The sequence below is a fragment of the Cryptococcus neoformans genome, assembly GCF_000091045.1.
Source record: "Cryptococcus neoformans var. neoformans JEC21 chromosome 3 sequence".
NCBI classification, from domain to species: Eukaryota; Fungi; Basidiomycota; class Tremellomycetes; order Tremellales; family Cryptococcaceae; genus Cryptococcus; species Cryptococcus deneoformans.
In genome coordinates this window covers 516,201-542,103 of record NC_006685.1, presented here as the reverse complement: position 1 = coordinate 542,103, position 25,903 = coordinate 516,201, and the positions used below count along the sequence as shown (strand labels likewise).

General features: G+C 46.1%; 7 protein-coding genes across 7 annotated transcripts in view; 4 read left to right on the top strand and 3 right to left on the bottom strand.

Moving 5' to 3' along the window:
• The first annotated feature begins 1,578 nt into the window (after positions 1–1,578).
• Positions 1,579–2,762, top strand: CNC01950 (conserved hypothetical protein). The gene is made up of 5 exons (XM_569446.2): positions 1,579–1,768; positions 1,839–2,084; positions 2,181–2,255; positions 2,309–2,561; positions 2,627–2,762. Exons 1-5 carry the CDS (start codon positions 1,703–1,705, stop codon positions 2,686–2,688), a joined length of 702 nt encoding a protein of 233 aa, XP_569446.1. The 5' UTR covers positions 1,579–1,702; the 3' UTR covers positions 2,689–2,762.
• Positions 2,763–3,122: 360 nt separating this feature from the next.
• CNC01945 (hypothetical protein) lies at positions 3,123–6,611 on the top strand. The gene is made up of 8 exons (XM_024658928.1): positions 3,123–3,379; positions 3,434–3,643; positions 3,731–4,128; positions 4,192–4,341; positions 4,401–4,579; positions 4,626–5,988; positions 6,061–6,422; positions 6,480–6,611. Exons 3-6 carry the CDS (start codon positions 3,777–3,779, stop codon positions 5,784–5,786), a joined length of 1,842 nt encoding a protein of 613 aa, XP_024514267.1. The 5' UTR covers positions 3,123–3,379; positions 3,434–3,643; positions 3,731–3,776; the 3' UTR covers positions 5,787–5,988; positions 6,061–6,422; positions 6,480–6,611.
• On the bottom strand, positions 6,039–8,518 carry CNC01940 (monosaccharide transporter, putative). Its single transcript, XM_024656713.1, has 9 exons — positions 8,301–8,518; positions 8,237–8,243; positions 8,123–8,175; positions 7,654–8,070; positions 7,390–7,585; positions 7,198–7,339; positions 6,650–7,146; positions 6,544–6,601; positions 6,039–6,495 (listed from the first exon to the last, which is right to left on the bottom strand). Exons 1-9 carry the CDS (start codon positions 8,427–8,429, stop codon positions 6,192–6,194), a joined length of 1,803 nt encoding a protein of 600 aa, XP_024512366.1. The 5' UTR covers positions 8,430–8,518; the 3' UTR covers positions 6,039–6,191.
• A 5,112-nt stretch (positions 8,519–13,630) lies between these two features.
• On the top strand, positions 13,631–15,959 carry CNC01930 (conserved hypothetical protein). The gene is made up of 6 exons (XM_569442.1): positions 13,631–14,238; positions 14,292–14,906; positions 14,971–15,057; positions 15,107–15,302; positions 15,360–15,685; positions 15,743–15,959. The coding sequence occupies exons 1-6, from the start codon at positions 13,674–13,676 to the stop codon at positions 15,829–15,831; spliced, it is 1,878 nt and encodes a 625-aa protein (XP_569442.1). The 5' UTR covers positions 13,631–13,673; the 3' UTR covers positions 15,832–15,959.
• A 2,252-nt stretch (positions 15,960–18,211) lies between these two features.
• On the bottom strand, positions 18,212–20,825 carry CNC01920 (cytosine-purine permease, putative). The gene is made up of 10 exons (XM_024656712.1): positions 20,778–20,825; positions 20,577–20,720; positions 20,282–20,511; positions 20,176–20,223; positions 20,064–20,115; positions 19,291–20,013; positions 19,178–19,244; positions 18,751–19,121; positions 18,636–18,700; positions 18,212–18,577 (listed from the first exon to the last, which is right to left on the bottom strand). Exons 3-10 carry the CDS (start codon positions 20,465–20,467, stop codon positions 18,515–18,517), a joined length of 1,575 nt encoding a protein of 524 aa, XP_024512364.1. The 5' UTR covers positions 20,468–20,511; positions 20,577–20,720; positions 20,778–20,825; the 3' UTR covers positions 18,212–18,514.
• A 1,763-nt stretch (positions 20,826–22,588) lies between these two features.
• Positions 22,589–25,625, top strand: CNC01910 (methylcrotonoyl-Coenzyme A carboxylase 1, putative). Its single transcript, XM_569564.2, has 15 exons — positions 22,589–22,864; positions 22,905–23,007; positions 23,060–23,107; positions 23,155–23,202; positions 23,253–23,397; positions 23,450–23,471; positions 23,523–23,836; positions 23,887–23,980; positions 24,019–24,084; positions 24,175–24,195; positions 24,246–24,300; positions 24,351–24,445; positions 24,501–24,618; positions 24,668–24,838; positions 24,882–25,625. Exons 1-15 carry the CDS (start codon positions 22,635–22,637, stop codon positions 25,551–25,553), a joined length of 2,202 nt encoding a protein of 733 aa, XP_569564.1. The 5' UTR covers positions 22,589–22,634; the 3' UTR covers positions 25,554–25,625.
• Positions 24,215–25,903, bottom strand: part of CNC01900 (structural constituent of ribosome, putative) — a 2,408-nt gene continuing 719 nt past the window's right edge. The window contains exons 2-4 of the mRNA XM_024656711.1: positions 25,749–25,903; positions 24,489–25,557; positions 24,215–24,429 (exon numbers count right to left, since the gene is read on the bottom strand). The exon at positions 25,749–25,903 is cut by the window's right edge and continues 70 nt beyond it. Of these exons, the coding sequence (XP_024512402.1) occupies positions 25,753–25,903 (151 nt within the window). The 3' untranslated portion in view covers positions 24,215–24,429; positions 24,489–25,557; positions 25,749–25,752. The remainder of the gene's footprint in view (positions 24,430–24,488; positions 25,558–25,748) is intronic.

The following is a 25,903-nucleotide window of genomic DNA, read 5'->3' as shown; positions in this document are numbered from 1 at the left end:
CAAACGTCTTCCGATTGTCCAAGATTCCAGCTGTTTCAACAGCTGAGTGCCTTGAAATCAAAAGATTGCAGCAATGCGCCTGTACGCTGCGAAGAGCTTGGATGTGAGCAGGTAAACTTTTAATTAAAGGACAGAGCATCTTCGCTTTGACTGACTCTGCGACTTTCTAAGTTTCATCGCCCTTTCCCATTTATAAGCCAAAGGACATCTCGCGAAAGGGCTTCAACCTTAGGATCGCGATGGGTTTGGCGGGACAAGAGCATGCTAGCTATTAGTTCGTCGTCCGTAGCAGCAACGTATTGACAACATATCCAGGAATCTGTACGCGAAAGCGTCGCCCAGGCTGGCTTTGCTCGTGGTGCGACGTGGAAGCAGACGACGTTCGTACAACGAGATCTTTTTATCAAGTTGGTAAGTTTTGTTTTCGGCTACCATCATAGGGGGTGACTGGCTGACCAACTGCCTCATAAAAAAGATGCAAGATAGGCATCCCGATCTCTTCACTCGCGAGCGCTATCACAGTCTTTGGCCGCTGGATTATTTGGGCAAGCAACGGCTCAAAACAAAAAATGGTACAAGTTTACCAACGGCCGCTGAGCTTGACTGTGAGTGTTTGTGGTTTTGGGGGAGTCAGAGATCAGTATTTTTCGCTATGTACCAGTCATGTATGCATGTATATTAATTGTAATGTGAAATCAATCTATATCTAGCAGCTAGATATGCAAGCTGTAAATGAGCATTAAAACGAGGCTTATTAGCGACTCGAAACAAACCATTTTTCGGTTTGAAACGACCTCAAAAGATGGCTAAAAACAATACGACGCCCCGGTTTGGTTTAAGCAGAAAAAAAACAATCCCATTTTGAGTCTTGTTTCAAACTTGATTCCTCGCTTATTTCAAGGAGGTAATTTGGTTTTTTTCCGGGAAAAACCTGCTTGAATTAATTCGATCGGGGATCGGTTCGAAACAATCTGCCGCGGGGCGCGTAGTGATAATGGATGGAGAGAGCAGAAGGGTGGTGGAGAAGACTGGGGGGGGAAACGGAGGAGGAAGTAGTATACTGCTGAGAAAGGGGCAGCGATGCGATGAGGAAAGAGAGAGTGATGGATGATGAACAACAACATAGTGCGGTGTTTTGGCCATCATGTTTACCTATTTATAGCACTATAGCCATGCACGGTACTCCACATTGCCCCAAGCCACAATGTCGTCAAAGAAGGGAGGAAAGATGCATGCAGTCTAGGTTGGTGTAACACGCGTACAAAAGCAATTGAGCCCACGTGGAATCATTCCAAATGCCACGGTCGGTCTTGCCTGCCTCTTGTACTTATCCCGTAATTGATCACCACCGTACTGATATGCTGCTTTTTAAATTATTTTATTCATAATACTGTTATCAATCATTTTAGTGTTCGCGTTCGCAGAGGTCCTCCCTCGAGAGCAGCGTCGTCGTCGTCGTGTCAGATCGACGAACGATAACCAGCGCAATCTACGTCATTTCTAGCCAGATGAACACCAGCAGACACATGATGATGTTGTATCCAATCAGATTAATATGAACAAAAGATGAATGGCTGGTAATCAGCAACCTCTGTTCTGTTTCTCATTTTCCTCCCACAATAATAATAGTAGTTGTATATCAATAGTATTGTTCACTGCCTGACTAACCGTACTTCAAAAACCTCAGTTCGTAAATTCAGCCATGTCACAGCCTAGCAAAGCCGTACTTTTCGTCTTCACCTCGGCCGAGAAGCTTCTCAACGGTGCAGTACGTGTGACCTCCCACCCTTTACCTTATTTATCTTTAGTACCTGCCAATGACTGATATTGTTTTGCAGCCGACAGGATGGTATCTTCCTGAAGCCGCCCACCCGTACTACGTCCTTTCCCCCCATTACCGTATTGAAGCCATCTCCACTAAGGGTGGCCCCGTCCCTGTCGACGAAACCTCTGTCAAGAATTTCCAGGACGAAGATTCGCAGAAGTTTTTGAAAGATCCTGAAGCTCAAAATTTGGTCAAAAACACCAAAAAGGTAGAAGACGTCAAGGCCGCGGATTATGAAGCCATGTTTGTCATCGGCGGAGTGAGTGCTGATTCCAAAAGGGAAGAGCGTAATTCCAGACCGGAAGAGCGTGCTTGAATGGAAGTGTTTAGGAGCTGATCATGAAGCATCTCGTAGCATGGGCCTTTGATTGATTTGGCGAAGAGTGAAAAGTTTGCCAAGCTTGTAGAGGACTTCTACGTTGCAAAAAAGGTAAGACAATTGAACATTCTCATGGGTGTCATTCGGCTAAGGAATAGGGCTAGCCGGTGTCTGCAGTGTGTCATGGTCCTGGCGCTTTCATCCTTGCTACCAACCCGGCGACTAGGAGGTCTATTTTCGCTGGCGCACGTGTCACAGGCTTTTCTAACAGTGAAGAAGCACAAACTCCTTACAATGATTTTGTCAATATTCTCCCTTTCAGTTTGGAAGACAAAATCAAGGAACTTGGTGGGCAGTATGAGAAGGCCGACCAAGACTGGGGTGTCAAAGTCATTTGGGATCAGGGAGTTTTAACTGGTAGGTCACCATTGCGCATTACCCAAGCACCATCACATCACGCTCTCCACTGAACATATATCCAGGCCAAAACCCTGCTTCTGCTGGACCTCTCGCCGTAAAGTTGAAGGAAATTTTGGAAGCCTGATATGGCATACAATTAAGCTAAGGACGGCATATGTAAAGAATACAAGGAGATGTGACTTATCATGATGTGCAAACCACAATCTACCGAAATGGGGGCCTCTCTTGTCATGGATAGCACCCCAGGGTTGCACGTGCCCGATAGCAGAAACAATTAAATCTAACCTCACTACAGTGATCTAGGCCTACTATTGGATCAATCGACTTTGTTGGACCAAAAGGGAAAAAACCTTTGGGGTGAAGGGAGCTAAAAGCAAACTGACTAAGCTAATATTGTCTTACTGCCTCACATGTCCTTCACTCATTCTATCGCCGTTCGCGACAACAACATGGCCAGTACAGGCAGTTTGTTTATCTAATGCCGCTGTCCAAAATGGCGGCGTGGCTCATCACCAGCAATGCCTTCGTGTATTTGAAAGCAGTTGATAGCATCTGCAGGTTTTGTGCTCTTCGTATTCTTACTACTGTACAGCGATTTCCTTCTCTTGCAATCGGTAAGCACCAAAAACTCCCGTTCTTCCTCCAGGTAAATTCCCCAGTTTCTGCAAACGCCAAGGTTGTAGGAAGGGACATTTATTTCATGAACCGCAAGCGACATATCTTCGGTATTGAATGCCGAAAAAGCGCCCTAGCTGGTGACAATGGTGCCATCTCTCTGATCATCTTGTTCTCAAAATGATACGTACCCTGCCTGGGTGAGCATTACTAGGCGGTAACACTTTAAAGGACATACTTCTGAAAGCGCATAGTAAACCTATCTTCTTGACAGTATTATACGTATATTGGTCCCATTACTCCGTCCATCCTCGACGATGAGGACGCGGCGCCGGCTTCGATACTCGTGAATTATTTTTAGGGCAGGCACAGCAGCAACTTTCATAGTAGTGGCCTTTCTGCGCACGGACGCTGCCTGCAAGTCTGAAAGTAATACATGTACGTAGGGCACAGGACACTTAAAAGTACGTAGAATGCTTTATCTTCCTATGTTTGCTTTCATGCTCGATCAATTTGTCGACATTCTCTGACTCCTTCGGAAACGCCCTCAGACTGTCCCCCTCTTCGATACATTTCAGAGCGGCTGAAATTTTTAGTATGCAGCCACCCCCAAACCAGCTCCCAGACTCGCCATCAGCAGCCCATCTTCCTTCCTTCTTCAGTTCCTTCAGCAAAACCTGCAGCTCTCAGTCTAGGGAACTCCTTGGAACTCCTCCAGAAAGCTCTCATACTAGCCGGCATGGTAAATCGTCGAAAGAAGAAGCGCCGTACTCCTTTCCTCATAACCGAATCCCTCATCCCCATATAGGCCTATCCACATCAAGATGGCCTTCGGAGAATTCGAGCCAGTCTGACGCTCTCCAGCCTTTGATGGCGCAAGAATTATTCGTGCACAACAAAGGCAGAAAAATCGCGACTGCATCAGACAGAATAATGAAAGCAGTTGAAGGTGTGTTAATTCCATAATGACTAACGTGGGCATGGTTGAACAAACTAATAAACGAAATCTTAGACCTCAGCGACCGGGTGACTTCTGTTCAACAAGATGTTGCCATGTTGAAAAGTGATAACCGTTACAATCGAGACCGGTTACACGATCTGCAGCTTGGTCAAAAACTTCTGCCTATAAGGGATGAAATTGCAGATGAAATCATGAATACCTGTAAGAGTCGAATCCCTCCAATCTACAACGAACGATACCTGACTTGACCCGCTTAAAAGTGACACCTGTCATGCAAGATATCTACCAATCCAGTACTAGTACTCATTGCCTGGATAATGCCAATAGATCTATCGCCCAAGATCTAACAGAGACATTCTTCCCACGACTCGAAGCGATGATCTGCGGGTTGGAAAAGACGATACAGGAATCCAAAAGGGATGTCGATATGAACTTAGAAGTGAGCCCTAGGTAATATTGCTGAATACAATAGCTAAGCCAAATAGCGTTCAAACAACCTATCGGAGCAAATTAACTGTATGTCGGACGTCATCAAAAAACTGGACGACTCTCTAGAAAACAGTTCGCGAATTTTCAATGATTGCAAAGAGTCTTTTGATCGATTTGAACGATTAATAATTGGGACCAATATGAACCCGAACGTCCATTTTGTCCAAAATAATTTGCAAGAGTCGGAGCTTCATGTCAAAGTTAACCAATTATCAAGTCCATCCCCGCCATCTGAACATGTGGAGCTAAACAAGCATGTCACTCATTTGGTGGCAAGCAGCGCCAGCATTACAAGAGTTTTCGACTTGCTTAGAGTCATTCTGTCCAACCAAACGCATCTCAAAATGTTGGTCCAGCATTTGCTGAGTACACGCAGCTCGAACAAGTTGCAGAATCTGCCATATCAGCATGACCCTCTGTGGTCCATAAGTCAGCATCTTAGCCTTGATTATCTAAGTAAAGCTTTCCCCAACGAGGCTTCCCAAGACCACACGACCTCCGCCGCACAACTGTTCCCTACCACACCATCTGGCACCATGCCGTCAAACTCGCCGGATGATCCCTCTTTGACAGGTAGCGATCTTACCGACATCTTCGGTTCAAAGTCATACATCCCAGGCTCTGTCAGCTTTCCCTGCAGTACTTTTCTAGAGGAAGTAACATCCTTAAATTCACATTCTAGGTCCACGGCGATGAATCAGAATAAACCTTCCTCAAATCCTAGCGTCGCTGCTACCGCCTCTTCAAGAGCTTGTTCAGCTTCCACAGCAGAATCTACAACAAAAAGATGTTGCAAAGAGGGCAAGTTTCAAAGGAATAAATCAAAGCCTATCACTGGTTCTGCCCTCACCAGTACTTTGAAGCGTCCCACTACCCGTTCGACCCACAAAGCAATCCCCCGTACGCCACCAGCAATTGGTACTACCAAATCACTTATCAATGCTCAAACTCATCGTCGAAGTTCTAAGAAGGCCAGTCACTTGTCCTCATCTGATGTTCAGTCCTCTGTTATTCCTGACTGTAAAGGGCCGGTGCTACAGCCCTTTGGACCGACAGAGCGAGATATAGCAGTTCCAGTTCTCACAGAAGCCAGGGTCTCAAAGGGGAAAAAGAGGACTTGGGACTTTTCTTCGGATGAGGAAGCTGAGGACACATAAAGAACTTGGACAGGTCGGCATCACGGGATAATGCTGGAAAAATAGCAGAAACTGTATATCTCACCTGTTACGTACTGGAACGGGAGTAGCGAAGTCCATCTATTAAATGTGTTCTACTTTGTAAACAAACTCTTTCACCCATCTGTATTTTTTTTATTGGACTGAATGCTTACCTCTCGCGAGTCTTCGGGCTTCCACACCGGTAACTTCTTTTCGAATCAAGAACAAGTATTTTACTGTATCTCTTTTCATGCTAATTAAACTTCTGTGCCAGGCACCATTACATGCATTCCAGACGGATCAAAATCGATAAAGTGCTACAGTGACAGATCTTACTTTCTAGTTTGATCTCTATTATATGAAGCCCACTCTCGCATCTTCTTTACATCTCTATACAGTATTCCCTTACGATGGTGGAGTGGCACCAGCCTTCTCGCCGGAAGGAGTAGTCACCCTAGTCTGCTCGCCGCTCTCAGCGGTGCCCCCTGAAGGTCTGCGACTACCATCAGGATAGTAGTTGGGGTCATCCTGAGGGTGCTTGGGAGGGAGGGAGGTGTCAGGGGCACCGGCATTAATAGGAGCGCCATAGGCAGAGGGGTTTTCAGTGTCGGCGGCACCGCCATGGATGTCATACCGGTCAGTCATTTCTTGGACTTGGAAATCAGTGAGCTTGGGGAGCTCAGCAGCCACAAGAGTAGGACGACGCTCGCTATTTCTCAGGTTAGCCGGCAATCGATGACCGATGAACTCAACATACGTAAGATGAGCATGAGCAAAGATAACATCGAGCTCTTCCAAAGTTCGTCCAGTAGTCTCTGTAATGACGTTAGGACTAACCTTACGAGGAGAAGGGAGTCACATACCTGGATAGAATAAGTAAATGAATGGCAAGAATACACAGTTAATACACGCGAAGAACAGGAAAGTGTAAGCGCCAATGGAGGCCGTCATTGTTGGCAAAACCTGTACGACAGTGAAGTTGAAAAGCCAGTTGACCATAGTTGAAATAGCGTTTGCCTGGGTCCTAACCGCCATAGAGTTGAGTTCGGCAGGGTAAAGCCAAGGGAGAGGAAGCCAAGTGGCACCGAAGAACGCAATGAAAAGATAAAGGCCGAAAGCGCCACCCTTGGCCGATTGAGCATCACCAGGAAGGAGACATCCAAAAGTGATGAACATGGCAGCGGCTTGTCCAAAAGTACCAATAAGGAAAAGCTTTCGACGACCAACTCGCTCAACAAGGAAGAAGGACGTGAGGGCAAATATGGCGTAAACGATTGATAGAACACCGCCTAAAATGAGAGCGAGGGTGCTATCAAGACCGATTTGGTTCTCAAACAAGACTGTAGAATAATAAATGACACTATATTAAACGCCGTTAGGTAAACATGCTACTTGTGGAGGAGTCACTTACGCATTACAACCACCAATTTGTTGGAAAAGCTGCGTGGAGGCACCAACCATGGCTCTTCGTAAGTGTTGGTTCTTGCCACCTTTCAAGATGTCCCTCTTCCTGCTAGCCTTGGCATTTTGTTGGGCAGCAATGGCATCGGAAACTTCAAAATATCAGCCTGATCCACGTAGCGTCCTACTGCATTGTGCTTACCCTTGTTCTTGTCCGCAATAGCGACGGGGTCATCTTCAGCTTTAGAGTCAAGAGCAGCAATGACTCTTAAACCCTCGTGGTCGTAGCCATGGGCGATCAACCAACGGGGCGACTCGGGAAGAACCATAACACCACCGATAAGGACAAGAGCGAAAAGGATTTGCAAGGCAATGGGGAATCGCCAAGACACGGAACTCTAAAATCATGGCGTGAAGTTAGCGGCGAAACACTTGAAAACATTCGTCACGGCAAGATCCCACTCACGTTCACGAAAGAAAGACCGAAATCGATCCAATAGGCGATGACAGTACCAACAGCGACTGTAGAAGCTTCCATACAAATCAGGAAGCCACGGTTATGCGCTTTGGAACTTTCGGCAACCCAGGAAGGAATGGTCGCTGTATTCGCACCATTCCCGACACCAGTGATCACACGACCGACGATGAACTGAACGAAACCGCCGACATTGCCTCGGGGATCTCCAGGACCAAAGGCGCACACAGAGATGATGGTTCCAATGATCATAATAACAGCGCCCATAAGCATGACCCGTCTACGGCCCATACGTTCGCCAAAGAAGTAGGCGAAAAGGGCACCCAGAAAGCAACCAACTTCGTAACAGGAGGTCACACTACCTTGAACGGTACCGGCATGCACATCGTTGACGTCGTGTTGAAAAGTCTATCACCAACAAAAGTTAGCATAACGTCGGCTTAATCAGAATATGACGTACGGCAGGAAATTCGGTGTTGAACTGATCTGAGGCAATGATACCAGACATGAGACCTATGCGGGGTAAGTTCAGTTAAGCCCCCAAGTCCAAGAGTCCATCCACAGTGATACATACCTTGGTCCTAAACATAATAGTCAGTCATCACATTCATGTGGTATCATAAAAGAGAAGGACGTACATAGCCAAACAGACTGAAGCCTGTAGTGGCGGTGCCAACAATGGCATAGAGCAAGGCATTACCGTGAAGGCGACCATAAGTAACAATCTTGCCTGGCCCGACTACTGGGCCTTTCTCGCTGCTCGACATGTTGCGTGGGTTGAGATGCGATAGGCGAAAGGATGTCCTCAAAACTTTTTTACTAGGCTGAAATTAAGATGAACAAGAGTAAAGATATAGAAAAACCAAACAGATGAAGAAGAAAAAACAAAAGTATTTTGCTGGCTTTGGGTGTTTATATGTTGACAGGGGGAAAGCAATCGATTGTTTTCGAGCTCGCCGCTAGCTCTTCCCCGCATGCTCAGATACAGGTAAACCCCACTTTTCGTCAGACCCTGACGAGACGTTTCTCCGCTTCTCTTCCTATCCGACCCCGCATTACCCAAAGCGATCAAACTTTTTTTTATCTTTGCCATCGTCGATGATTAATCGGGGCGGACCGACGAGAAGATGGGACATCACATCGGTTAATTATTGCGTGCCTTGATAAACACGAGGTCATAAAGGCCTCGTTTCGCATGAACCCTCGAATCCCACACTAGTTCTAAACGTCATTTTAGCTATATAACTGCGTAAGTGGCGACGTGCAACGCTCCAAGCTACGCCAAACGCGCAGAGTGGAGGTAATGCCGCTCGGCTCGGTAACTTCAGCGAGCGGGAAATGCGGCAAGCGGCGAGCATTTTTGACCTATTGACTCTTGGCTTTTCGTAAACACAGAAAAAGGGTTCTGCCGATTCCGGAAATAAACAAATGTAAATATATGCCTAAAAGCCGCTTCTGATCTAAGCTCACTTTTCAAACTGCGCCAGTATCGAGCAGCAGTACGACATGCGACGGACAAAAAACCGGGCTGGCGACGGGCAAACAGAAAGCGCCAATTTCCACCAACAATATTAAATTTCACATAATTAAGTTAACAATGACCCCAGCCTACCAATTCCAATGACGCCTTTTGCCTATATTATTCCAACTGCCATATTCTGTGTTCGCGATGCAATAATGGTCCTGCTGAAACATAAATGTATAAAGATATCTTCGAAAATTTCTCGATCAATAATTAATAATCGCTAATTACTGCCCACATCTACACGCTGTAGTAGTCGCTAGCCGCAAATCCTTCATTCGTTATCCCTGAAGTGTCCCTGACTGCTTCGATCTTTTATCCGGAACTGACGTCATATTCAAATTACCCTGTTGAGGGATGAGGGAAAAATGAGGCTAAATAATTTTGAGGAGTTGTATAATTATAAGCTGTAAGCCGTCATGCGCGTGCTGGAAGCTGATACGCTATAAGCTGTAACTTGCAAGTATATATATTAACATGCATGACATGCCCAATAAGTGCTGAATGTCGAATTACTCTAGCAGAAAGAATGAGGTAGTCTAATAATCAGATCAAAAAGTAATACTAAAAATGTGCACAGTTCAACAAAAAACAACCGAAAGAAATCCCACAATCCGCTGCTGCTTATACGGTGATTAATCAGGCCTATAATTATGTGTAACGAGCTATATATGCTACGCTCATGTTCGGCATACTCATCGGCAGCGCAAGCGGCAAACTGAAACAGGAGACGTGGCGAGACGGCAATACAAGACGCAACCAAAACATGTGCACAAGGCTGAAGCGCGGGGCCGGCGGCAATGGATAAATACGATCGGGGCAACACCGGTCCGCGCTTCCGGGGCACGTCATTTACTAAAAAAATTGAGGAGGCATTCATTTATTTTATATAGAATTCCTTCCAAACTACATTCGAGAAGAGTGGGTCCCGTTTGACAATGCCTTCTGGGAAGAGATCGACCGCCTTCGCTTAACCAAGTGCATTGTGCCGCCCGGTCTTGGAGACAGAAGATGCTCCCTCACGACCCTACTTGCCCGTTCGTTATGGAGCTCGGAGGGCTGGTGCTGCTGTCACACTACGTTATCGCTCCGGTTGTCGTAGTGGCAGCAGTCAACGAAACGGTTGACGAAGGTATTAACAAAATTTTTCAATGTCTCCCTGAGATCCAGTAAGCAGAAGATATTCCATTTATGACTCAGTATGCATGATGTGAGAAATAGGGGGAAATCAGCGAGCGGAGGCGCCAATAAAGCCTCCACACGTCTGATATGTGACGAATGTTTGCGTTTGCATTGCAGATTACGTTTTGGCCGTCTGGACGATGGACCTGAAGAAGGTCGACAGGGGGAGACTGGTCATAAGTCTTCAACCGGAAAAGTCTGCAGCAAGCTAGTAAAGAACCGTCAGACTGTTTGTCGTAGAATTTAGACAGGTAAAGCTTCATTATCTCCTTTTGCACAGATGTGTAGTGGATCCTCATAATTCCGTATCTCATTCTATCTTTGCTCTAGTGACTGACGATGTGAGCCATACGGCCTTATGGAGAGTCAGTAACAATACGTAGGAGGTGTATGAGTAGATCCTCATCACTTGTGATAAAATTGTAATAGTCTCCTCATTCCTTCGTAGCATGGGCATGCCATGGGTGGGATGTATGATTCGTCCAATGGTGCAGTTATTCATGATGACCGTGCCCACATCGCCTTCTGACGATGGTTCAATATGGTCAATGCGCCCATACCGGTTTTTATACTTAGAAGATCAGAGGCTGAGGCACTTGGTGTCGGATCTACTTGTCGAACTGGTCTTTACTTAGCACCTTCGTACAAACAGTCTCGTAGAACAGTGTACTAGATAGTGATGAGAAAGACCAGAAAGTTACAAAAAGGAATATTAATAATGGTATAGAGTCTGGCCGAAAATAGACCACGTAGTCATCTATCTACTTAAGGAACTAGACTAGTGAACTCCGTCACTACTGTCGTTGGCACAGGCACAGTGCCCTTTTGTCGTCTAGCTTACCCCCATCCCTACAAACTATCCATCGAATGTCCGACTTTACATCGGTCTCCCGAAGCGGCTTCGACACTGTACAAATTACAGTCTGTCTGGCCTGCTACTCGAGCGACTCTTCCTGATGGCCAACAAGATTCATCAACATAATTTGTGATGTATTATGACTTCAAAGTCAAGACGTACCTTTCTTGGGTTTTCTAGGAATAGACCAGCCGAGATGAGTGCAAAGGCCGTGATTAAGGCTCGCATGAGCGCCATATGAGACTCGAAGTGTCTTTCCCGGAAGTTTCTGGAAACGTCGTCATTGGAAGGACCTCTGACTGACTGAAGGTCTTGTTGGATAAGCGTGATTAACGCGCCTGCAAACCAAACACAATCTTCGGCGTCTTCTTCTCTACCAACTCTCCACCCTTCTCGAGCCATCCGATACCCCTCTCCAAACAAAAGTGGCGAATTTGATATTATAGGGACCGAGGAATGAAGAAACTCTTTTAAGCTTGGTGATGAAGAAAGAGTTCCGGCAGATGATCGCGGCAGGAAACTGCTCTGGATTCTGCTGGAGGCATCCATCGGGTTAGAGATGTTGAGGTCGTACGAAGAGGATAGGGCAGTGGTGCGCATGCGATTGCGGCTATTAAGACTCCAGTCATTAAGAGGAGGAGGCAAACTGATTGCGGTTCGGAGCTGAGTAAGTTTCTACTGTCAGCTATTGAAAGAACAGTCCATAACGAATGAAGAAAGTGTTGAAACTGCCTGGATGTTCAAAAAACCCAAGGCATAGAATTGCTCCATGATGACTTTTTTTGCACCGTTCTTGCCTCATCCTGAAATGGCGATGTTAGCAGAGCGGGATAAAGTTCTACAACTGAAGGATGGGTACTGACGCCCTTCAGCGAGATGGATCTCTAGACACCATCGATGTTCTCCGTGGTGGTAAATTAGAATCAAATGGAGGGGTAAGATGTAGGGGCTTTTCTCGGTGATACTTGCTGCTCGATGCGTCTGAGGATTGCCGATCACAATGGTTGAAGACGTTTCAATTGTGTCACGTTGCTGAACTCTGCTATCTTCGCTAACATCGGACCCATTGATCTGAGCATAAGCAAAGGCGTCTACAAGTGCAGACAAATAGAATCTGATGAGATGATAGACTAGGCCGCAGATGGGTAAGGATCCTAATGCCTTTGGCTCCTCAGACGGGTTGATCTTGATGTCTGCAGCTAATAGACGCCATAGCCAAGGCGCCGTTATAGCTGCCAAGGTTACTTTGGAAGTCCCTTGTATCCTAAGTGATATGATTAAGTTATGGTCAAGAGAACTGGTTAGAGGAGGGACGTACCAACAGAATTGCTGGTCAAAAGCTCGTAAAGTTTGGGTTCAGGATCGGTAGGCCGAGGTGGTAGCTATCATTAGTACAGCATGAAATGAACCTTGGATTAGCAGTTGAAGAGCATTCGCCATCCCCAGTCGTGGCATCACCACTCTCGTCTATCCAACCAGTGCCTAAAGTGACATTTCGGGCCTAATACGTTGCCGGCGCCCAACTTATGGCGATTGCTGTTGCTTGGTTCGATGATGGATCGTAAAGCTCGAGGAACGTCACCACCAGGGTGACCACGTGAGGAAGCTGGCGGTTGTTCGAGTTACTGCGTAAGGCCAGTTGGCGAAGGTCCGCCTCCAGGTCGTGGCGAGCGGCCATGGAGTCGCTTAAGTGTACGGGGATGGAGAGGGGAGTCGTTGACATAAAGACAGATAAAGCAGTTTACGGCGCTAAGAGGGTACGTAAAGAAAGCCATAGCATGATGAGAAGGTACGTATAACAGAAGAAGAAATTGAAGGAAGTCCTAGAAACTGGAAAACTACTACAGTCATGATGAGAAAGAAGTTCAGATCCAGGAAGATCCGTCCAACGAAGAAGCTGAGATCGAAGGACGTTGGAATTTAATCTGCGCAATTTACAGAGAAGTAATGCAGCAGTTGAATTTAACTCTATTTAAAGATGCCTACGGTGTGGTAATCCGTTAAGAGTGAGTGACATATCTAAATTGATAGGGCACAAATCCAGCAAAAGAGGACGGACGGACGGAGGGCTCATTTTCATCATCATGATGCTCATCACGACGAAAGAAACGCGAACGCATTGCATCATCATGTCCGCCGCCGTCGTAATGCGTCGTCGTGGTGGTGGTGGTGGGTGAGAAGGAAGGCGACGGAAAAGTGAGGGAAAAATCGAGAGGCGGCGGGAATTATTATATAGACATTAGATAAAACTGTACTATCCAATTATTAAAATGTCATCTTAAGATCGCTGCTGACAATAAAATGATGATGATATTGTTGGTGCCAACAGGTAGCTCCGGCAAACCCCGAGAGAGTAATAAGTCGCCGAATGATGACGATCTTACGGAGTAGAAACTCGTGCTTTTTCGCTTCATTACTCAGAACCATATCATCACGGTGGTCTTCAACAAAATGCCTCCTTTGCCCACCGCTCCCCCTGCCTCAATTCCCACACCTTCTGCTTCTGTGTCTGCTACACCACCACCCAGTTCTTTTCTGACCCGCACTCAGAAGTTTCTCGAAGAAAATCAGCGACTCATCCTGCTTGGTTGCGCTGTCTTAGCTGCCACTGGTGCTGGCTACTACCTGTACTCCCGACCGGACAAGTCCTCGCCCTCTACTTCGACCACATCTGCATCAAAAAAGAACAAGAAGAAGAAGAAGAAAGGTGGCGAGAAGAAGGATGATAAGTACTTGAAAAATGAAGGCGACCGAGGACCTCTGCTGGAGGAGATACAACCTCAGGCCGTCAAGGAAGATGACTCGGAGGAGGCTATCCATCTTCAAGGAGTTCCTGATCAAAAGGAACTTGAAGGCATGAGCGAATCTGCTAGAAACGAGCTCGGTGCTACTTTGAAGGACAGAGGAAATAAACTCTACTCTAAGAAGAGTTTCCAAAAGGCCATTGAGTGCTACACCAAAGCAATTGAAGTGTCGGTGAAGAAGGTTGCAGTTTTTTACTCAAACCGTGCCGCTTGTCAGTGTTCTCAGAGAGTCCTCGATATCAGGCAGACGCTAATCAGATAAAAGGTTACGGCAATCTCACTCCTCCCGACTATGAAAAATGCGTGGCGGATTGCAACGAAGCAATCAAGCTCGACCGTACGTATACAAAAGCTTTGAAGCGACGTGCTACTGCCTTCGAAAATTTGAACCGCAATGAAGAGGCCGTTAGGGACTTCACTGCTGTGACCATCATCGAGCGTTTCCAGGACGACCAAGCTTCTGCTGCCGTCGAACGTTGCCTCAAGAAACTTGCTAGCAGCCGCGCAGCTGAGATCCTTAGCAAGCGCGAAGCTAACCTTCCTTCACCTACTTTTATATCAGCGTATCTTGCTGCGTTCCGACCCCACCCAAAGCCAGCTCTTCCTGAGAACCCCAGCCAGGGTGATCTGACTCTCTCGTTGGCCTTCGATGCTCTTGAGGCGGCGGATTATCCTCACGCACTGACATACGCGGCGGAATCTATCGAGCAAGGCATTAGCTCTAAGAAGGGCGAGGCTGAGGCCTACAACTTACGAGGGACCTTTAAATTCTTGATGGGCAATGCTGAGGGCGCCAGAGATGACTTGCAGAAGAGTTTGGATATTGATTCCGGTTTTGTTCAAAGTTGGGTCAAGATTGCCAGTGTCCACATGGAATTGGGTACGTCCCTGACAAGTTATGTTTTAAGTCCTGTTTACTCTATCTTGACGTAATGGTGTTGTAGGCGATCCTGCGACGGCCTTTGGTGACTTTGAGGCTGCAATCCGACATGATGCCGACAATCCCGATATTTACTACCACCGTGGCCAAGGTATGTTGTGTGAAGTCAATCATATAACCATTAATCTAACTCCATAAAGTGTACTTCATCACTCAGGAATTCGACAAGGCCCTAGCAGACTATACCAAGTCTGTTCAACTTGACAGCAGCTTCATTTTCCCTCATATACAGACAGCGGTATGTCAGTATAAGATGGGCAACGTTGGATCTAGTATGGCGTCGTTTAGGAGGATCCTTCGAGAATTCCCTGATCGAGGAGAAGCAAGCAACTATTAGTGAGTTCGATTGTCTTTGTCACTCAACGCCATAGTGTTTACAGTTGTCATTCATAGTGGTGAAATTCTTCTTGACCAGCAGAAATTCTCTGAATCGTTGGACCGTTTTGATAAATCCATCGAGCTTGACAAGGAGCGCAAGCCTCGCAACGTTCTTCCTTTTGTCAACAAGGCTCTCGCCCTTTTCCAATGGAAGCAAGACATTGCTGGTGCTGAGGCCCTCTGCAAGGAAGCACTGGAGATCGATCCAGACTGCGATGTTGCCGTCGCTACATTGGCGCAATTGAGCTTGCAGCAGGGTAAGATCGATGAAGCAATTAAATGGTTTGAAAAGAGTGCTCAGCTGGCTCGGACTGAGGGTGAATTGATAAATGCCATTACATGTGAGCGCATCCCTCGATTGGTTACCAAAAATCAGCAAAGACTGACAGAATGCTCAGATGAACACGCAAGCAAAGCTCAGGTGCACTTCCTCAAGACTTATCCAGAATTCGCAGAAAGACTTAGCCAGATTGCTCAAGCTGCTTAAATCTCTTGAATGATTAGGATGAGGGATTAAGGTTTGGAAAACAAACGTTATCGGAGTTGCGCCTCGAATTGTATGATGAGTCGGCGAAGCGCATGCAGCATAATTCTTCGTCGCAGTCGCATTCATTCCATGCATTGGTTTACTGTTTATTGCACACGCCTAGCAACACACAATGCTCTGATAAGGCAGTGCTGAAGTCTGCCTCTGCCAGTCTAGTATGCGCTGCGTCACTCCATCGTGTTATTCGTTATCTCAATTGTGACTATCCTACCATGCGCTCACTTATAATGGGAAAGATTGGTGGTAAAGGCTCTGCACCTACTCTCCCCGTCCAGAGGAGAACATGGGGTGAAATTCAACGAAATCCAAAATGGAAAAAGAGATAAAAGAAAGGGAAGAAATAACTATCAAGCACCACCAGGCCAAGAGGACAGCCAGCATTCCCTCTCATGACATTACTTTCCAAATCCATCCATGGGGAAGGAACTGGGCAGGAGACGACTACCTAGCGATATTATTACAGATTGGAGCTTCAACTCGTTCATTGTACGACCCTGTGCTGCTGCCTACGAATGATGAAGAACTTTCGGATATGCTTCCGAGAGACAATCTGTTTACTCTTTACTTGAAAACAGAGTTCCAATACAAAACTGTACAACGTACTAGGTAATAGCAATGCCTGAATGTTGATTAGTCGGAAATACATCAGCTAAGAATAAATGTATGGACCACCGTCCCTCGTCTCCTCCACATCGTTCACCAGAACGATACCCTAAGGAAGGAGGGACGAAGGGAACTTAGACGTCCTCGGCGTTTGCTCTCGCACCGGCTTGACGCTCAACTCAACTGTGTTAAGAAAGTGAGGAGCAACTTTGGGGAAGTTGTACCTGTGCTGCCGCACAGCGTTTAAAACGCATAAGAGAAAAGAAAAAAGATGCTTGCATATCCATATTTATAGCGAAAAGGAGACGCAACAAAATTTCGTCGCCCTGAAAGCATGACGTGGCATCTGTTTTACGTAAATGTTTCTTCTTTTCATCAGAAGTAAAATTAACTTGGAATAGGTAATAATTAATCAGTTTAAAATAAATATTTATTAATTATTTATCCCGCCTTCCACCATTTCCGGCTGCCAGGCATATACATATCATCAGATACTGCTCCTGTTTACAAGAAGCGCTTGCTCGTAGGCTCGACACGAGCCTCTCGAAAGCCCAGGATCGTCATCTTGAACGACTTCGCTGAGCCTCCCAATCAATTCACTCCTAGTAACCGCCAGGTAGATGATTGGCAGCCTTGTCTCCGTGATACGAACGCCGACTTCCAACACCGTTTGATGATGATGACAAGAATGATCAATAGTTCTGGTACCCTGCATGACCTCCTCGACTTGGACGAATATCCTCCACGAGAACATTTCGAGGGCGAACGAAGGCGGATTACATGACGCCGTACGTATTGAGAACTATTCCTCCTTCACATCTGCTATCCATACTGGTGTCGAAGCGGGGAAGATAATGCTTGACGATGTTGATTTCCTGACGAAATGTATCTTATCGATGTAAGGAGCAAAATTCATGATTATTAGAAGCATCTGGGTCGATTAAGGTCTACCAATGGGTCAGTGGAACAAGTTTACGAGATTTTCTGGGACGACCCGGCTCGACATATGGACATACGTTCATGCATTGATGTTAGAGGCCGGCTTTCCTCAGTTATACTAATCCCGTTGACGCTGGCACAAATGAACAGTGCGTGCCTTTGATTCCAATCACCCCGACGCAATGTAAACAGAATTTCTAAGGAGTTACATGTAGGCGCACTCAAAAGTATTTTTTCAAGTAGCCTTTACAATCACCATCCACAAATCATGATCACAAGCAGCCATGACTCTTGACAGAGTTTATCTTCATCTGGTCGCAGAGAATTTGCTTAAAAACTCATGTTCGTAACTATAACTCCCTAATTGGTGCAAAGGTTAAGCACTGACTACACCGCCATCATATTATAACTGGAGGCGATACAACGTGCGCAATAACGTAGTCCGTTCAAAGCCCCGCTTTGATACAATGAAACTCAATGTCTGGCTACATTCTACAGTGCTTATATGTGCCATCCTTCGTTCCTCTTTCCATTCGGCTCGTTGGTCTTCATTTCGCACAGCTTCGAAGGCGACGACTGATCTCAAAGATCCTATTATCCCAAGGTTCAATCATGTATCAAAATTTCCGTCATGATGTCTATGGCCAACCGTGGTTAGAGAAGAGCTGACTGTTTATCATCCATTGTCCGTTTTTCTAGTTTTATTATGTCTCCCTTCGCGCAAGATCTCTCCAAATTACAATAATATTTGTTAGTGTGTTTGGGCGGATCATAAGTGAAGAGCTTATGTCAATGCATATCAGATTTATGCTTCGACATCCCCACCCTATACTCCTCAATCCCTGGATATCCGTAAAGTCATTAGGCCTTCACAGGCAGGCATCTCACCCTTCAACAACTGATCTAATAATGGTAAAACAAATCTAAAACAAAACTACCAAAATTGAAGACATAGTCGGCGGGTCTTGTCGACGGGGCCTTTTCTATTTGAGTATTGGGAACGCAGGATAAGTACTGATCTAATGACTGTAAAACAATCTAAAGCAAAATTACGGAAATTGAAATCTATAGTCGGCAGACCTTATCGACGGAGCCATTTCTTTTCGAGTACTCGGAACGCAGGATAAGTAACACCAGTGAAGGCCTATACGAACATATAAGCATTGATTGTTATTAGTTCGCCCAGATAGCTTGCGACTCACGAATGCTAAGAGCCATCCAATATCACCACCGGACGGGTCAGCCGTGCCGCCGACCTTTTTACCAACTGTGGGATACGAGATGTTAGTCAAGTCTTAACAATATGAAAGAACTTACTGGGACCAGTGAACCACGCCTGAGCCATGCCTAAAACAGCACCAGCAGCTCCACAGCAGCCGGCAGCGATAGCGGCAAATCCCACAGGCAATCTGTCAGATCTGTTCCAAGTGCTGGCCGCTTCGTAATTTTCATACCGCCCTTTGCGGAAGATGAAATGTTCTTCAATTACCACAGTAGCATAGATAGAAAGCCAGTATCCGAGGACGTTGAGGAAGTTTTCGAGAGAGGTAGCAAATGAGCTTGCACCCACGATAGCTACTGGGATATAAATGGCAGTAATCACGCATGGCCACACAAGTCGAGGAATAGCAGCCAACCAGTTGGAAATCACAGATACACTCAAACCCATAGAGTACACATTCACGGTACTTTCATTGTACAGTTAGCTCAGTGGAAAGGATGATATAAAAAAGAGACTACATACTTATTGGCGACGACAGATAGCACTAGAAGAGTCATGAAAAACTTCCCTCCGTTGTGCATAGAAGGGACTAATATACAGTCAGCGAGCATCGTCTTCTTAGATATGTCACTTACTGAATACGGCACCAACAAGACCACCAAGTTCATGCTCGTGATAGGCGTCACTCCAGTCGGTGACGACCAAAGCAGCGCAACCTATAGCAGCACCGAGCCATTCAACCAGCACAAGAGGAAAGATCAATCCCGTATACGTCCAGGCGAAAACCTTCCAGCTCTTGGCTTCCGCTGGCATATAGACATTGAAATCGCTTGAAAGTGAAGACCAACCGATGGCAAAACCCCATATGGTTCCACCGAAGGATAACACTCCGGCGGCTTCTGCCTGACCAACTCCCCAAGGCACATTTGCCAAATGCTTCGCCGACACACCAAGCATGACAAGGAATGTGATGAAAGTAGGTAACCAAGAGTATCTTTCATATTGGTGTACAAATCGATAGCCAAAGAGGCCAATGAAAAGTGTGACGAGGGCAATAATTACAACGCCCACCGCAGCGGAGATCTTGTATTCGGAGACCGCCACAAGGGTTTGAGCGCCAGATATGGTGTTTACGATGGACCAGCCAACACACGCGATGCAGTTGAGTAAGGCTACTAACTTTGCCCCCCAGAAACCCCACGAGTACCTCGCTGAAGTCATTTGACGAAGGCCAAGTTTGGGTCCGAAAGTAGACATGAAAGCCGGAATGCAGGCGGTAGCAGCGTTGAAGAAAAAGACTGACAACATCGAATCTCCCAGGCCAAGGCCAAAAAGGAGTGGACCAAGGATACCGACGCCTGCCCAGTCCTGATCAGCCTTATGGAGCCTCAAAGCTGAATGACCTTACCTAGCGTAGGCAGCACCGTGTTGGCACTTGCCCATATGAAAAGGTTTCCATGCTAAACCGGGAAATTGATGGTTAAGAAGGATTTCAGTAACAATCGCAAAGTGTAACTCACAAGTCGCGTATCCGTACGATCAGACTCAGAAACGCGTTCGATGCCTCTCTTATCGTGGAGTCAGACCATGGACTATACATCGCTGGCCTCGTTTTCGTATACTCACCGACTCAATACCCATCTTGTGCTCCAACTTCCTATTCAGCTCATCAAATTTCGCCCAGCGACTGGTCGGTTCTCCAGCGTTGTGCTTTCCAGAATAAACTCCCGCATCAACGGTAGGGAGACCCTCGTATGAGTCTGAAACCTTAGGGGCATCAAGAGGCTGGAGTCCCTTCTCGATATCTGACATGTTGAGGTCTGAAATGGCGCGATATATGCAATGCCGTATTTGAGCTATGGAACGGCCAAAAGATCGATTGTAAGCATGAAAAGACGTGAGGGAAGCCTAAAGTAATCACCTTCTTTATATTAGGCAAGCGCTGTCCTTCTGTGTTCAAGCTGATATCCTGTGGATCGTAACACTGTATCGCCGCTCCGTCGAGTGAAGCAGGTAATTGTCTGCCAAATGTGCGTCGAGATAAGGGCGGTGAAGAGAGAGATAACTAGTAAGATCAGAACTAGAGTTCCGACACGATCGGATCAAAAGTCAAGATAGTTACGATACTACACTTTTTCTTATCTGGAGATCAGATGAGAGTAAAACCGTATCTCCACCACCTTGCCGAAGGTCGTTATTTAGGTCGTCGCGCTACTTTTTTCTTTTTTCTTTTTGTTTTGCCCTCTCATTCATCAAAAGTCCGTATATTTCCGGCATTAGAAAGGATTTTGGGTGGGTGCGGCAGCCCTTGGAATAAATGAACGATTTCAGAAGAGTGCCTGGCATTGGAAACAGCTGCTGATGATTCAAACGATGATCCGCCGAACCAACCTCCCTCTCCCCCTTCTGAGGGTTTATCCGAACACTGCCGAACACCCCTTGGTCATTTGTTTATTAACTGTTGTACCAGCGTCGTTGTATATTTGCCCTCTTCCGCTGTCTGCAGGAGAAAATTTTCAAGTGCTAATATGTATACGGAGGTGGAGCGAAAAGTGGAGGTCATCGAGTGGCGCACATGGTGCAGTATTGATAAACGAATGAGGGAATACCCTGATGTTCCTGAAAAAGATTTCTGCAGAAAAAGGCACTTTGGTCACAAATCGCGTAAGACGGCTTCAGGTGGCAAAATGGGAGCATATCTGGGCAGGATTACAGTCATCTTAATTGAGATCCGGACCACTGACCGTGTCAACGATTAATTAGGGAGCGTTTCCGGATCTCGATTTTCCACTCTCTGGGCATAAAAATCTTGTGGTCTAACGACAGATTTCATCCTTCGATTCTTCAAATCCGATCTCTTTTCAACCCGTAAGACGGAGGTCATCAGTGTCTCTAGGTACTGTTACCGACGAGCCAAGGCCGTCAGGTTGGTTCTTCGGAACTTTGGAGATAAATAGTGTGCGTCCACGCACACATCTCATTTACAGAATAGATTTCAAGAATGTTATGGAGATGGCTGATGATTCCTGGAAGAATAAATATTGCTGGAAGTGAAGTGGTCGGGGAGCGGAGGAGATCATGAAGTGAATGAAAATGTTGAAGCGATATGTCTCAGATAAACATGTTCTAAAGCTTTGTGAATCTTCGAGATGCACATTACTGACGCTCTGTTACTGCTGACGACGAGAGTACATCCTGAAATGCTGAAGAAATTGCAATTTGCGCAAACGCGGAATATAACAGGAAGTGACAAGGATGATGGCGATGGCGATGACGTTGCCTGTGAAGATGATAATGAAGGTGATGGTGTTGCCGAGAAAGTGACGAAATTAACATGAATGCCAGATGGAGTAAGCTGACGAAGAGCAAAAGCCAGAATCATCAGTGCGATCGAGATAAATATTCAATAGGAGATGGAAGTTTGTAGGAATGGGACGGATAATACTGGATAATACAATCGTTTTAAATAGTACATTTGAGATGAATATTTAGATGTACTCGTAGTATTATTACTGTGACCCATTACATTTTGAGCTGGGAAAGGTAGGGGGAGAGTGACTTACAGAAAGAGGAGAGGAGGAAGTTTTAAGTAGTGAGTGTAGGATTCTCGGAGGTCTATTATATTTAAGATAAGTGATTGGTGTACGAAAATGATAATTAAAGGGGAAGAAAAATGTAAATTTGAAATTACATGTTGTTGCAAGCAGCAGCAGTTGCTCCGTCCGCGGGCCTGACCGTCGGTGATGATAATTAATAATAATAACAAGTTTCGTGCATCGTCGGAAAGAACTATAGCCGAACGACATCAATTGACAGACGCCATGCTGGTCAACTGGACAACATCTGTGGATGGAGGCCTCTTAGTATCTGGTGACAACGGTATAATAGGCCCTGATGTGTAAAGATGCAACATGCAAGAGGATAGTTTTTATTGAAGCATCATTTTCCTCCTTTGTATATTCTTGTGACACTTACCAGAATGCGACCCATAAGAGGTATTCTTATCAATCGGGGTGCTCTCGCAATGCCCCAATATATCAAACCCCACCGCCTCACCCGAGCGCATCATATGGTAGCCGCAAATCGGACACCCTGTGGCGGCCAATATTCTACTGTTGCTCAACATGGTAATTTGGTCCATCTTTTCGACGGCAATACCGAGCTGAAGGTCGGAAAACGTCCTTTCAAAAAGATCTTGATTGCCAACCGGTGGGTAGCAAATGCAAAAGCATGTTCTAACTTTACATAGAGGAGAGATAGCATGCGCGATCATTCGTACCGCTCGACGATTGGGTATCGCTACTGTTTCGGTATACAGCGAAGCTGATCGAAACTGTCAACACGTTGCTATGGTATGTCTTTTCCTCTCTCTGCAATTTTATAGTTGCTAATGAAAAAGGTCAGGCTGACGAGGCATACCTCATCGGGCCTTCCCCAAGTTCGGAGAGCTATGTGAGCTCATAAACCATTATAGTACAAAAGCTAATGTGGTTCTACAGCTCAAGATGGAAAAAATACTCCATATCGCAAAGCTCACCGGGGCAGAAGTACATCTTTTCAGCTCCTTCTGGACGGTCTTCTAACCATCGTCACATAGGCAATACACCCAGGATACGGTTTTCTTTCAGAATCTTCAGACTTTGCAGAGAAAGTGAGAGATGCAGGTCTCATTTTTATCGGACCTTCAGCAGAAGCAATCAAGAGCATGGGCAGCAAACGTGAGAGTAAAGAGATTATGGTCGGTGAGTACCGTGCCACCCTATCTGACAGAAAAATGGCTCACACTAAGCACAGCGGCTGGTGTGCCATGCGTACCGTATGTGCCTACGTTACGTGCCGAACGCTGAGACTGATGATCAGAGTTCAGGGGGTATCATGGGGCTGACCAATCTTACGATGCATTGCTCAAAGGCTCTCAGCAGACAGGTTACCCCCTTATTATCAAACCGACACACGGCGGAGGAGGCAAAGGAATGCGCATCGTTCGAGATCCTTTGACACTTCAAGATGAACTCCTCTCTGCCCAACGTGAAGCACTGAAGAGTTTTGGAAATGATGAAGTCTTGCTGGAAAGGTGGTTGGAGAAACCAAGACACGTTGAAGTACAAGTATTCGGAGACCAATTTGGGAACTGCGTCGCGCTTTGGGAGAGAGACTGTTCAGTACAGAGAAGACACCAAAGTTAGTGGGTTCAGTAAGAAATAAGATTCAAAGCTCATGTGAACGACTAGAAATCATTGAAGAAGCACCAGCCCCAGGATTATCACCTGCGTTGAAACGGGACTTCGCAGAAAAGGCAGTAGCAGCAGCCAAAGCAATCAATTAGTAAGTTAAGACTTTTCGTACCTTGCTGACTAGTGCAGTGTTGGGGCTGGGACAGTTGAATTTATCATGGATGCCGAGACGGGCGAGCACTTCTTCATGGAGATGTAAGTGTGTGTGTGTGTGTGTGTGTGTGCTTTTTCCCTTGAAGGGAAATGCCATTGCTGTTGCCAAGAATGTTTGCTGATATCATTCAGGAATACCCGTTTACAGGTAGAGTGAGCTATGCAACCACGACGCAAGTTAACCTTCATGCTAATACACTCAGACACCCTGTCACAGAAATGATTACGGGTATGGATCTTATAGAATGGCAGCTTTCTGTAAGTCGCGCGCGGCCTCTTGTTAAGCTAAAAGCTCACTTGAAAGACAGATCGCGGCCGGTAATCCTATTCCATACACCCAGGACAAGATCCCCTGCATCGGTCATGCGTTTGAAGCGCGAATCTACGCTGAAAAGCCCGAATAGTGAGGATACTTGGCAATTACTAATGAAGAAAGAGGATCTCACAATGGATGGTAGCAATTTTTTGCCAGACACTGGCAAGCTGTTCCATGTGCGTTCGCCAATTAATACGCCACACCGGCTGGAGACAGGTTTCCAAGAAGGCGATGAAATCAGCTCCCATTATGACCCAATGGCAAGTGCCGTCATCTCTTGAGAAACGTTTTTATAACCCTCGGAAATAGATTGCCAAACTTGTGGTTCATGGTAAAGATCGGCCTCAGGCTCTGTCGCTTTTACGATCGGCATTGGCGGAATATCAAATTGTTGGGCCCTCCACCAACATCGAGTTTCTCAAGTCAGTCGCCGAACACGATGACTTTGCAGCTGGGTCAGTCGAAACGAGTTTCATACCAGTAAGTTCCTGTGAATTGGTTTCCGAGCTGATATGACGTGAAGTCACATCACGACGAGTTATTCCCACCACGAGTTGTCCCCCAGGACATCTTGGCACAAGCGGCGGTTTTTTTGGTTCTCCGAGCGGAATCAGGCCAGAAAAGTTTGGCACCTGCTGGGCCATGGGCATCCTTGGTGCACAGACGATTCAGTGACATCTGTACATTCTCATTTCGACTCGATTCGGAACAAGTCACCGTCAACCCGGTCGAATCTGGATATCATGTTGCAATTGCAGGTCAAGACTTGTACAGTCAGTTGATTCAAAGCTGCGTTACCTCTTCCACCGAGTTCAGTGCTCAAATAGGGCCCAAAAAGATACAAAGTACCATTATCCCTATCTTCGTAAATGGTCTTGAAAAATTGCATATCTTTTCGTCATCATCGCACTATGTAATCACGCACCATCCATCGCCTCTCGAGGGCATAGAAGGCCCGCAATCTTCGTCTTCCAGCGGTACGGGGACCCTCGTCTCGCCCATGCCTGCAACTGTCATCGAAGTGAAGGTCAAAAAGGGGGATAAAGTGAAGGAGAATCAAGTGTTGTGTGTGTTGGAAAGTATGAAGATGGAGATCAATTTGAGAGCTGAAAGGGATGGGGTAGTGGGCGAAGTGAGGGCCGAAAAGGGTAAAGGTGTTGAAGAGGGAGAAATTTTGGTACTGTTGGAACCATGACGGTCTAAGGACAACGGGTTGTCAGCCAATGTTTTCGTCTCGTGTGCATAATTATCGAAATATGAATAGGAAAGATTGTATCAGGTACACAAAAGGTTGTCGTCCAGACCAAAAGGCTCAGGCTCATTAAATCAGGTTTGGTAAAACATCACGCTAGAGATGGTGACTATGAAACGACGGTGGAATACGACTCACATCTTCAAAAGCCGATGAACAGCTCCCCTTCGACAGCTTCTCGCTGAAGGCCAAGATCGGTCAGAAGCTTATCGTAAGCCTCCTCTCCCTGCTTCCTCTTCCAATATTTGAGATGTCTAGCTCGCTCTTGAACAAGTAGCCGAAGAGCACGCTTG

Bases quoted from the DNA above. Each gene is read 5' to 3' on its own strand.
- CNC01950 (XM_569446.2), top strand. From the start codon at position 1,703: ATGTCACAGCCTAGCAAAGCCGTACTTTTCGTCTTCACCTCGGCCGAG. The intron at 1,769-1,838 runs GTACGTGTGACC...ATTGTTTTGCAG, and splicing joins AGAAGCTTCTCAACGGTGCA to CCGACAGGATGGTATCTTCC. The intron at 2,256-2,308 runs GTAAGACAATTG...GAATAGGGCTAG, and splicing joins ACTTCTACGTTGCAAAAAAG to CCGGTGTCTGCAGTGTGTCA.
- CNC01945 (XM_024658928.1), top strand. From the start codon at position 3,777: ATGCAGCCACCCCCAAACCAGCTCCCAGACTCGCCATCAGCAGCCCAT. The intron at 4,129-4,191 runs GTGTGTTAATTC...ACGAAATCTTAG, and splicing joins AATAATGAAAGCAGTTGAAG to ACCTCAGCGACCGGGTGACT. The intron at 4,342-4,400 runs GTAAGAGTCGAA...CCCGCTTAAAAG, and splicing joins AGATGAAATCATGAATACCT to TGACACCTGTCATGCAAGAT.
- CNC01940 (XM_024656713.1), bottom strand. From the start codon at position 8,429: ATGTCGAGCAGCGAGAAAGGCCCAGTAGTCGGGCCAGGCAAGATTGTT. The intron at 7,586-7,653 runs GTGAGTGGGATC...CCATGATTTTAG, and splicing joins TCGGTCTTTCTTTCGTGAAC to AGTTCCGTGTCTTGGCGATT. The intron at 7,340-7,389 runs GTAAGCACAATG...GATATTTTGAAG, and splicing joins TATTGCGGACAAGAACAAGG to TTTCCGATGCCATTGCTGCC.
- CNC01930 (XM_569442.1), top strand. From the start codon at position 13,674: ATGCCTCCTTTGCCCACCGCTCCCCCTGCCTCAATTCCCACACCTTCT. The intron at 14,907-14,970 runs GTACGTCCCTGA...ATGGTGTTGTAG, and splicing joins CAGTGTCCACATGGAATTGG to GCGATCCTGCGACGGCCTTT. The intron at 15,686-15,742 runs GTGAGCGCATCC...CAGAATGCTCAG, and splicing joins ATTGATAAATGCCATTACAT to ATGAACACGCAAGCAAAGCT.
- CNC01920 (XM_024656712.1), bottom strand. From the start codon at position 20,467: ATGTCAGATATCGAGAAGGGACTCCAGCCTCTTGATGCCCCTAAGGTT. The intron at 20,224-20,281 runs GTGAGTATACGA...CTCCACGATAAG, and splicing joins ACAAGATGGGTATTGAGTCG to AGAGGCATCGAACGCGTTTC. The intron at 19,122-19,177 runs GTATGTAGTCTC...GTACAATGAAAG, and splicing joins CTATCTGTCGTCGCCAATAA to TACCGTGAATGTGTACTCTA.
- CNC01910 (XM_569564.2), top strand. From the start codon at position 22,635: ATGCGACCCATAAGAGGTATTCTTATCAATCGGGGTGCTCTCGCAATG. The intron at 23,008-23,059 runs GTATGTCTTTTC...GAAAAAGGTCAG, and splicing joins ACTGTCAACACGTTGCTATG to GCTGACGAGGCATACCTCAT. The intron at 23,472-23,522 runs GTATGTGCCTAC...ATCAGAGTTCAG, and splicing joins GCTGGTGTGCCATGCGTACC to GGGGTATCATGGGGCTGACC.